This window comes from Mustelus asterias, unplaced genomic scaffold (assembly GCF_964213995.1).
Source record: "Mustelus asterias unplaced genomic scaffold, sMusAst1.hap1.1 HAP1_SCAFFOLD_4176, whole genome shotgun sequence".
In the NCBI taxonomy this organism is placed as follows: domain Eukaryota; kingdom Metazoa; phylum Chordata; class Chondrichthyes; order Carcharhiniformes; family Triakidae; genus Mustelus; species Mustelus asterias.
In genome coordinates this window covers 11,301-21,729 of record NW_027594121.1, presented here as the reverse complement: position 1 = coordinate 21,729, position 10,429 = coordinate 11,301, and the positions used below count along the sequence as shown (strand labels likewise).

General features: G+C 57.3%; 1 protein-coding gene across 2 annotated transcripts; it reads right to left on the bottom strand.

Moving 5' to 3' along the window:
- Nucleotides 1-307: 307 nt before the first annotated feature.
- On the bottom strand, nt 308-8,843 carry LOC144490991 (uncharacterized). Of its 2 annotated transcripts, none has more exons than XM_078208668.1 (2): nt 8,670-8,843; nt 308-6,907 (listed from the first exon to the last, which is right to left on the bottom strand). In XM_078208668.1, the coding sequence occupies exon 2, from the start codon at nt 4,622-4,624 to the stop codon at nt 3,464-3,466; it is 1,161 nt and encodes a 386-aa protein (XP_078064794.1). In that variant the 5' UTR covers nt 4,625-6,907; nt 8,670-8,843; the 3' UTR covers nt 308-3,463. The 2 variants fall into 2 exon arrangements, with proteins under 2 accessions (XP_078064794.1, XP_078064795.1); XM_078208669.1 differs by having other exon boundaries at nt 308-5,678.
- Between the last annotated feature and the right edge of the window lie 1,586 nt (nt 8,844-10,429).

The following is a 10,429-nucleotide window of genomic DNA, read 5'->3' as shown; positions in this document are numbered from 1 at the left end:
CCCCTACTCCCCCACCACCCTCCCCCCCACCCTCCCCTACTCCCCCTACTCCCCCCCACCCTCCCCCTACTCCCCCCACTCCCCCCCACCCCTCCCCTACTCCCCCTACTCCCCCCCACCCTCCCCCTACTCCCCCCACTCTCCCCACGCTTGACACACTATCCCCCAGCCTCCCTGTAACCCCCCCCCCTCCCTCACCCTCCCCGCACTCCCCACCCCCCCAACACTCCCCACCTCCACCCGCACTCTCACAGTTTTCACCCCAACACACACACACCTCCCACCCTCTGTACACACTCACCCCTCAGCACAAAGGTGTAGCTAACATGGATCGTGTACCGTGTGTCTCTCCCTGTCTCTCTCTCTCCGCCTCTGTCTCTCTCTCTCTCTCTCTGTCTCTCTCTCTCCGCCTCTCTCTCTCTCCGCCTCAGTCTCTCTCTCTCTCCCGCCTCTCTCTCTCTCCGCCTCAGTCTCTCTCTCTCTCTCCGTCTCTCCCTCTCTATATCTGTGCTGCCCGCACCCTGTTTCTCTGCACCGTGGCTTCATGCCAGTTACCTACCTGTTGGTGTGTGTGCCCTCTGTACTGTACTCTGTCCTGTCCCCACGGACTCTGTATGTGTCTGCCTGCGTGGGCACGCGTGGTATGCACTCTGCGATCACGCTGACTCAAGTCTCTCTCTCTCTCTCGTCCTCTGCTCACTCAGTACGTGACTCTCCTCAGATACACACTTACGTCAGGGCTCTGACTCACACTGCAGTGAAAGCCTTAAAGGTACAGATCCCGCCTGCCCCACTGACAATGCGACAGAGCACCACTTAAAGGGACAGTCCCAACCCCTCAGCACTCAGTCCGAAAGAGGCGCTGGTCAGAGGCGGATTGGCCGTGCTAAATTGCCCCTTAGTGTCCAAAGATGTGTAGGTTAGGGTGGATTGGCCGTGCTAAATTGTCCCTTAGTGTCCAAAGATGTGTAGGTTAGGGTGGATTGGCCGTGCTAAATTGTCCCTTAGTGTCCAAAGATGTGTAGGTTAGGGTGGATTGGCCATGCTAAATTGTCCCTTAGTGTCCAAAGATGTGCTGGTTAGGTGGATTGGCCATGCTAAATTGTCCCTTAGTGTCCAAAGATGTGTAGGTTGGGTGGATTGGCCATGCTAAATTGCCCCTTAGTGTCCAAAGATGTGTAGGTTAGGTGGATTGGCCATGCTAAATTGTCCCTTAGTGTCCAAAGATGTGTAGGTTAGGGGGATTGGCCATGCTAAATTGCCCCTTAGTGTCCAAAGATGTGTAGGTTAGGGTGGATTGGCTATGCTAAATTGCTCCTTAGTGTCCAAAGATGAGTAGGTTGGGTGGATTGGCCATGCTAAATTGCCCCTTAGTGTCCAAAGATGTGCAGGTTAGGGTGGATTGGCTATGCTAAATTGCCCCTTAGTGTCCAAAGATGTGTAGGTTAGGGTGGATTGGCCATGCTAAATTGCCCCTTAGTGTCCAAAGATGTGTAGGTTAGGTGGATTGGCCATGCTAAATTGTCCCTTAGTGTCCAAAGATGTGTAGGTTAGGGTGGATTGGCCGTGCTAAATTGTCCCTTAGTGTCCAAAGATGTGTAGGTTAGGTGGATTGGCCATGCTAAATTGTCCCTTAGTGTCCAAAGATGTGTAGGTTAGGTGGATTGGCCATGCTAAATTGTCCCTTAGTGTCCAAAGATGTGGAGGTTAGGTGGATTGGAAATGCTAAATTGTCCCTTAGTGTCCAAAGATGTGCAGGTTAGGGTGGATTGGCTATGCTAAATTGCCCCTTAGTGTCCAAAGATGTGCAGGTTAGGGGGATTGGCCATGCTAAATTGTCCCTTAGTGTCCAAAGATGTGTAGGTTAGGTGGATTGGCCATGGTAAATTGCCCATTAGTGTCCAAAGATGTGCAGGTTGGGTGGATTGGCCATGCTAAATTCTCCCTCAGTGTCCAAAGATGTGCTGGTTAGGTGGATTGGCCATGCTAAATTGCCCCTTAGTGTCCAAAGATGTGCAGGTTAGGTGGATTGGCCATGCTAAATTGCCCCTTAGTGTCCAAAGATGTGCAGGTTAGGGGGATTGGCCATGGTAAATTGTCCCTTAGTGTCCAAAGATGTGCAGGTTAGGTGGATTGGCCATGCTAAATTGTCCCTTAGTGTCCAAAGATGTGTAGGTTGGGTGGATTGGCCGGCTAAATTGTCCCTTAGTGTCCAAAGATGTGCAGGTTGGGTGGATTGGCCATGCTAAATTGCCCCTTAGTGTCCAAAGATGTGCAGGTTAGGGTGGATTGGCCATGCTAAATTGTCCCTTAGTGTCCAAAGATGTGTCGGTTAGGGTGGATTGGCCATGCTAAATTGCCCCTTAGTGTCCAAAGATGTGTAGGTTAGGGTGGATTGGCCATGCTAAATTGCCCCTTAGTGTCCAAAGATGTGCAGGTTAGGGTGGATTGGCCATGCTAAATTGCCCCTTAGTGTCCAAAGATGTGTAGGTTAGGGGGATTGGCCATGCTAAATTGCCCCTTAGTGTCCAAAGATGTGTAGGTTAGGGGGATTGGCCATGCTAAATTGCCCCTTAGTGTCCAAAGATGTGTAGGTTAGGGGGATTGGCCATGCTAAATTGCCCCTCAATGTAACCCGAATAGGAGTGTGTGGCGACGAGGGGATTTTCACAGTAACTTCATTGCGGTGTTAGTGTCAGCCTACTTGTGACAATAATAAATAAACTAAAAATTTTTTTTTAATGCCCGCACTCCCCCAGGGGGGTACGGGGTCCCTCCACACGGGCATTGACTCCCCTCTCGGGGGGTAGGGGACCCCCCCCACGGGCATTGACTCCCCTCCCGGGGGGTAGGGGACCCCCCCCACGGGCATTGACTCCCCTCCCGGGGGTTAGGGGACCCCCCCAGGGGCACCGACTCTCCCCAGGGTGGTATGGAATCCCCACCATGGGTGCCAACTCTCCCCCGGGGGGGGTTCGAGTGCCTTCCCACGGGCACTGACTCTCCCCAGGGGGGTACGGGACCCCCCCCCCCCACAGGCACCCTGACTGTCCCCAGGGGGGTACGGGTCACCCCTCCCCCAGGGGCACCGACTCTCCCCGGGGGGGTACGGGTCACCCCTCCCAGGGGCACCGACTCTCCCCAGGGGGGTACGGGTCACCCCTCCCAGGGGCACCGACTCTCCCCAGGGGGGTACGGGACCCCTCCCCACCACACGGGCACCGACTCTCCCCAGTCTCACTGGACAATGTTCAGGATCAGGAACCTGGGTTGGTGTTTCTCCCTCCCCCAGTTGCTCTCAGTTCCCCCGCCACTCCCCACCCTCTCTCCCCACCCCCCCCCCCCACAACCCCACCTGTGACATTCAGTCTCAGAGTTGCTCAGAATACTCTGTCCTTCAGCTGGGCTGTCTGAGGCTCAGCTGAACTGGGAGGAATGCAGCTTCTCGGAGGGGGGATAATGATCACGGCGGAGTCGAGTTACAGCGACAAGCGGCTCCAGCAAATGTCAAGGAGACACGCAACACCAACTGGCCTGGGTCCAGTCTGGGCGGGGGAGGGAGGGGGAGAGAGGGAGGGGGAGAGAGGGAGGGAGAGAGAGGGAGGGAGAGAGAGAGACAGAGAGAGAGAGACAGAGAGGGAAACAGAGGGAGGGAGGGAGAGAGAGAGAGAGAGGGAGGGAGAGAGGGAGAGAGACAGAGGGAGAGAGGGAGACAGAGGGAGAGAGGGAGGGAGGGAGGAAGAGACAGAGAGAGAGAAACGGAGGGAGATGGAGGGAGAGAGAGAGGGAGGGAGAGACGGAGAGAGAGACGGAGGGAGGGAGAGAGAGAGGGAGGGAGAGACAGAGAGAGAGAGAGACGGAGGGAGAGAGAGACGGAGAGAGAGACAGAGGAGGGAGGGAGAGAGAGGCAGAGAGAGAGAGTGACAGAGGGAGGGAGAGAGAGGGAGAGAGACAGAGAGAGAGAGAGAGACAGAGAGAGACAGAGAGGGAGACAGAGGGAGAGAGGGAGGGAGGGAGACGGAGGAGAGAGAGATAGAGGGAGAGAGAGGGAGAGAGAGACGGAGGGAGAGAGAGACGGAGGGAGAGAGAGACAGAGGGAGAGAGAGAGACAGAGGGAGAGTGACAGAGGGAGGGAGGGAGAGAGACAGAGGGAGAGAGAGACAGAGGGAGAGAGAGACAGAGGGGAGAGAGAGGCAGAGGGAGAGAGACAGAGAGAGGGAGGGAGAGAGAGACAGAGAGAGAGAGACAGAGGGAGAGAGAGACAGAGGGGGAGAGAGAGACAGAGAGAGAGAGGGAGAGAGACGGAGGGAGGGAGAGAGACGGAGGGAGGGGGAGAGACGGAGGGACAGAGGGGGAGAGGGACAGAGAGAGACAGAGAGGGACAGACACACACTCCATTCGCCCCCCTCTCACCCACACCCACTCTGTTGTCCCTGTGGTCCCTGGTGAGTGTTGGTACAATCGTGCAGTGGGAAGCACAGCCAGGGACCCGGGTTCGATTCCCGGCTCGGGTCACTGTCTGTGCGGAGTCTGCACATTCTCCTCGTGTCTGCGTGGGTTTCCTCCGGGTGCTCCGGTTTCCTCCCGCAGTCCGAAAGATGTGTTGGTTAGGTGGATTGGCCATGCTAAATTGTCCCTTAGTGTCCAAAGATGTGCAGGTTAGGGTGGATTGGCCATGCTAAATTGTCCCTTAGTGTCCAAAGATGTGTAGGTTAGGTGGATTGGCCATGCTAAATTGTCCCTTAGTGTCCAAAGATGTGCAGGTTAGGGTGGATTGGCCATGCTAAATTGTCCCTTAGTGTCCAAAGATGTGTAGGTTAGGGTGGATTGGCCATGCTAAATTGTCCCTTAGTGTCCAAAGATGTGTAGGTTAGGGGGATTGGCCATGCTAAATTGCCCCTTAGTGTCCAAAGATGTGCAGGTTAGGTGGATTGGCCATGCTAAATTGTCCCTTAGTGTCCAAAGATGTGTAGGTTAGGGGGATTGGCCATGCTAAATTGCCCCTTAGTGTCCAAAGATGTGCAGGTTAGGTGGATTGGCCATGCTAAATTGCCCCTTAGTGTCCAAAGATGTGTAGGTTAGGGTGGATTGGCCGTGCTAAATTGTCCCTTAGTGTCCAAAGATGTGTAGGTTAGGGGGATTGGCCGTGCTAAATTGTCCCTTAGTGTCCAAAGATGTGTAGGTTAGGGGGATTGGCCATGCTAAATTGCCCCTTAGTGTCCAAAGATGTGTAGGTTAGGGGGATTGGCCATGCTAAATTGCCCCTTAGTGTCCAAAGATGTGTAGGTTAGGGGGATTGGCCGTGCTTAATTGTCCCTTAGTGTCCAAAGATGTGTAGGTTGGGTGGATTGGCCATGCTAAATTGTCCCTTAGTGTCAGGGGGACCAGCTAGGGTAACCGTATGGGATGATGGGGATAGGGCCTGGGTGGGATTGTGGTTGGTGCAGACTCGATGGGCCGAATGGCCTCCTTCTGCACTGTAGAGATTCTCTGACCCTTGTGGGTCTGCCTGTTTTTCCTGGGTCAGAGCAGGAAGGGTTAACGCTCCGTGTGGGAGGCTGGGTTTCCCCCTCCCGGAGAGAGAGAGAGACAGAAGGACGCACTCATCGACAGCACCCGGATGGAGGTGTCTGACATTCCACAGCCTGCCTGACCTTCACCAGTGACCTTGTCCCAGTCTGCCGGAGAGAGAGAGACAGAGAGACAGAGAGAGGGACAGAGAGGGAGGGAGAGAGAGAGAGACAGAGAGAGAGACAGAGAGACAGAGAGAGAGAGACACACACAGAGAGTGAGAGACAGAGAGAGAGAGAGTGCAGGGGGCAGAGTACAAAATAACAGCATCATGACTCAGGAGGTATTCAGAACAGAGAGGGACAGAGAGAGGGACAGAGAGAGAGACAGAGAGAGAGACAGAGAGAGAGACAGAGAGAGAGACAGAGACAGAGAGAGAGAGGGGGAGAGAGAGAGACAGAGAGAGACAGGGAGACAGAGAGACAGAGAGAGGGACAGAGAGAGAGAGACAGACAGGGAGGGAGAGAGAGAGAGACAGAGAGAGAGACAGAGAGACAGAGAGAGAGAGACACACACAGAGAGTGAGAGACAGAGAGAGAGAGACAGGGAGAGAGGGAGACAGAGAGACAGAGAGAGAGAGAGAGGGACCGAGAGAGACAGAGAGAGAGAGAGACAGAGAGAGAGATAGAAACCCTACAGTACAGAAAGAGGCCATTCGGCCCATCGAGTCTGCACCGACCACAATCCCACCCAGGCCCTACCCCCACATATCCACCCACTCATCCCTCTAACCTACACATCTCAGGACTCTAAGGGGCAATTTTTAACCTGGCCAATCCACCTAACCCGCACATCTTTGGACTGTGGGAGGAAACCGGAGCACCCGGAGGAAACCCACGCAGACACGAGGAGAATGTGCAAACTCCACACAGACAGTGACCCGAGCCGGGAATCGAACCCGGGTCCCTGGGCGCTGTGAGGCAGCAGTGCTAACCCACTGTGCCATGGTGCAGCCCAATCCCAATCCGGGAACTCCCTCCCTAACAGCGCTGTGGGTGTACCTACCCCACACGGGGACTGACTGATGTCCAATCCGGGGACTCCCTCCCTAACAGCGCTGTGGGTGTACCTACCCCACACGGGGACCACAGTGGTTCAAGATGGTGGCTCACCCACCCCCTTCTCGAGGGGGCAATTAAGGATGGGTAATTAATTCTGGCTATGGCATTTGCCCATTGGATGGCAACTTCCGCCAGTCAGGAAGTGGGGGGGGAGTCACGATCGAGAGAGTGAGGGGAGAGTGCAGTGGCAGGAGGGTGGGGAGAGAAGAGGGATACAGACTGGGGGTGATCGGGAGAGAGATAGAGAGCGAGGCGGGGAGAGTGGGATGGGTTCGCTGTTAAGGAGACATCGTAGCCACAAGATGTTGAATATCCCGCTCCAGCGCTAACTGATTTGATCCCCGTATTCTGTTATCCCCTCAATCGCTCAATCTCAGTTGTGAACAGTCGAAGGAGGCCATTTGGACCCCACCCGAGACCGCTTTGCCCCTCAATCCAGCCCATGGCCCATCCTGCCCCTCAGTCGAGCCTGTGGCTAATCTTCTCCCTCCTCCCCCCCCGCCCCCACCACCACACTCTCCCCGTCTCCCCTCGATTCCCCTACCTCTTCCCCCGCACTCTCCCCGTATCCCCTCGATTCCTCCTCCCCGCACTCTCCCCGAATCCCCTCGATTCCCCCTCCCTCCCCCCGCACTCTCCCGTATCCCCTCGATTCCCCCTCCCTCCCCCGCACTCTCCCCGTATTCCCTCGATTCCCCCTCCCTCCCCCGCACTCTCCTCGTGTCCCCTCGATTTCCCCTCCCTCCCCCGCACTCTCCCCGTATCCCCTCGATTCCCCCTCCCTCCCCCGCACTCTCCTCATGTCCCCTCGATTCCCCCTCCCTCCCCCGCACTCTCCCCATATCCCCTTGATTCCCCCTCCCCGCACTCTCCCGAATCCCCTCGATTCCCTCTCCCTCCCCCCGCACTCTCCCCGTATCCTCTCCATTCCCCCTCCCTCCCCCCCCCGCACTCTTCCCGTATCCCCTCGATTCCCCCTCCCTACCCCCCCGCACTCTCCCCGTATCCCCTCCATTCCCCCTCCCTCCCCCGCACTCTCCCCTCGATTCCCTCTCCCTCCTCCCCCCGCACTCTCCCCGTATCTCCTCGATTCCCCCTCCCTCCTCCCACACTCTCCCCGTATCCCCTCGATTCCCCCTCCCTCCCCCCGCACTCTCCCCGCATCTCCTCTATTCCCCCTCCCTCTCCCCTGCACTCTCCCCTCAATTCCCTCTCCCTCCTCTCCCCCCGCACTCTCCCCGCATCTCCTCGATTCCCCCTCCCTCCCCCCGCACTCTCCCCGCATCTCCTCGATTCCCCCTCCCTCTCCCTTGCACTCTCCCCTCAATTCCCTCTCCCTCCTCTCCCCCTGCACTCTCCCCGCATCTCCTCGATTCCCCCTCCCTCCCCCCCGCACTCTCCCCGTATCCCCTCGATTCCACCTCCCTCCCCCAGCATTCCCCCCCCTGTATCCCCTCCCCCCGCACTCTCCCCGTATCCCCTCCCCCCCGCACTCTCCCCGTATCCCCTTGATTCCCCCTCCCTCTTCCCCCACACTCGCCCCGTCTCCCCTCGATTCCCCCTCCCTTCCCCCCGCACTCTCCCCGTATCTCCTCAATTCTCCCTCCCTCCCTCCCCCGCACTCTCCCCGTATCCCCTCCATTCCCTCTCCCCCCTCAGTGTCCGACAATCTCTCGATCTCCGTCTGGAATCTACTCAGCGACTGAGCGCCCACAGCTCTCGTGGGGGGTGGGGAGAGAATTCCAAAGATTCACAACCCTCCGAGCGAAGACATTTCACCTCATCTCAGTCCCAAATGATCGACCCCTTATCCTGAGACTGTGACCCTGCTCGCTACGCCCTAACCCCCGTGTCCCAGATTGTCCAGCCCCGGGGAGGAACGAGGGAGGCGGGGGGGGGGAAAATAGCCTCTCAGCATCGACCCTGTCCCACTGGCCTCCGAGGTTGGATCGAGGCCTTCCTGCCACCCCCCCCTCAGCCCCGTCCTGTTAAGCGAGGGGTTCATGTTCGGTGGAGCGGGGGTGGGATATTACCTACCGGGAGCGGACGGCCGTGTGGATCGAGGGTCCGGTGCGATGCACGGTGTGATGGATGCTCCAAGCGAGTGGGTAGACCGGAGGATCCGGCTGCCTTATAAAGGCCCTAGTTCTATTCTTAGCGTCCACCGCCAGGCAGGCTGGCCTCTGACCTTTCCAAAAATACCGTCTTGGATTTCAGCTCTAACCTTCTCCGATCCCGCAACCCAACACCCTGGGCCTTAAAGAGAGGGCCTGGGAATCCCGCCAGGAGAGAGGGAAAAGGTTACAACACCAACAGCAGGTCATTCAACCCTCCCCATCCCCTCTCCAGCCTGTTACACAGGGACAGGAGGAGGCCCATTCAGCCCCTCTATCTCCAGCCTGTTACACAGGGACAGGAGGAGGCCCATTCGGCCCCTCTCTCTCTCTCCAGCCTGTTACACAAGGCCATTCAGCCCCTCTCTCTCTCTCCAGCCTGTTACACAGGAGGAGGCCATTCAGCCCCTCTCTCTCTCTCCAGCCTGTTACACAGGAGGAGGCCCATTCAGCCCCTCTCTCTCTCTCCAGCTTGTTACACAGGAGGAGGCCATTCAGCCCCTCTCTGTCTCTCCAGCCTGTTACACAGGAGGAGGCCCATTCAGCCCCTTTCTCTCCAGCCTGTTACACAGGAACAGGAGGAGGCCCATTCAGCCCCTCTCTCTCTCTCCAGCCTGTTACACAGGAGGAGGCCATTCTGCCCCTCTCTCTCTCCAGCCTGTTACACAGGAGGAGGCCATTCAGCCCCTCTCTCTCTCTCCAGCCTGTTACACAGGAACAGGAGGAGGCCCATTCAGCCGCTCTCTCTCTCTCCAGCCTGTTACACAGGAGGAGGCCATTCAGCCCCTCTCTCTCTCTCCAGCCTGTTACACAGGAGGAGGCCATTCAGCCCCTCTCTCTCTCCAGCCTGTTACACAGGAGGAGGCCATTCAGCCCCTCTCTCTCTCTCCAGCCTGTTACACAGGAGGAGGCCATTCAGCCCCTCTCTCTCTCCAGCCTGTTACACAGGAACAGGAGGAGGCCATTCAGCCCCTCTCTCTCCAGCCTGTTACACAGGAACAGGAGGAGGGCCATTCAGCCCCTCTCTCTCCAGCCTGTTACACAGGAACAGGAGGAGGCCCATTCAGCCCCTCTCTCTCTCCAGCCTGTTACACAGGAACAGGAGGAGGCCATTCAGCCCATCTCCAGCCTGTTACACAGGAACAGGAGGAGGCCATTCAGCCCCTCTCTCTCTCCAGCCTGTTACACAGAGACAGGAGGAGGCCCATTCAGCCCCTCTCTCTCTCCAGCCTGTTACACAGGAGGAGGCCCATTCAGCCCCTCTCTCTCTCTCCAGCCTGTTACACAGGAACAGGAGGAGGCCATTCAGCCCCTCTCTCTCTCTCCAGCCTGTTACACAGGAGGAGGCCATTCAGCCCCTCTCTCTCTCTCTCCAGCCTGTTACACAGGAGGAGGCCATTCAGCCCCTCTCTCTCCAGCCTGTTACACAGGAACAGGAGGAGGCCATTCAGCCCCTCTCTCTCCAGCCTGTTACACAGGAACAGGAGGAGGCCCATTCAGCCCCTCTCTCTCCAGCCTGTTACACAGGAGGAGGCCATTCGGCCCCTCTCTCTCCAGCCTGTTACACAGGAACAGGAGGAGGCCCATTCAGCCCCTCTCTCTCCAGCCTGTTACACAGGAACAGGAGGAGGCCATTCAGCCCCTCTCGATGTTGTTACTCACTGGATAACAGAAATCTCACCG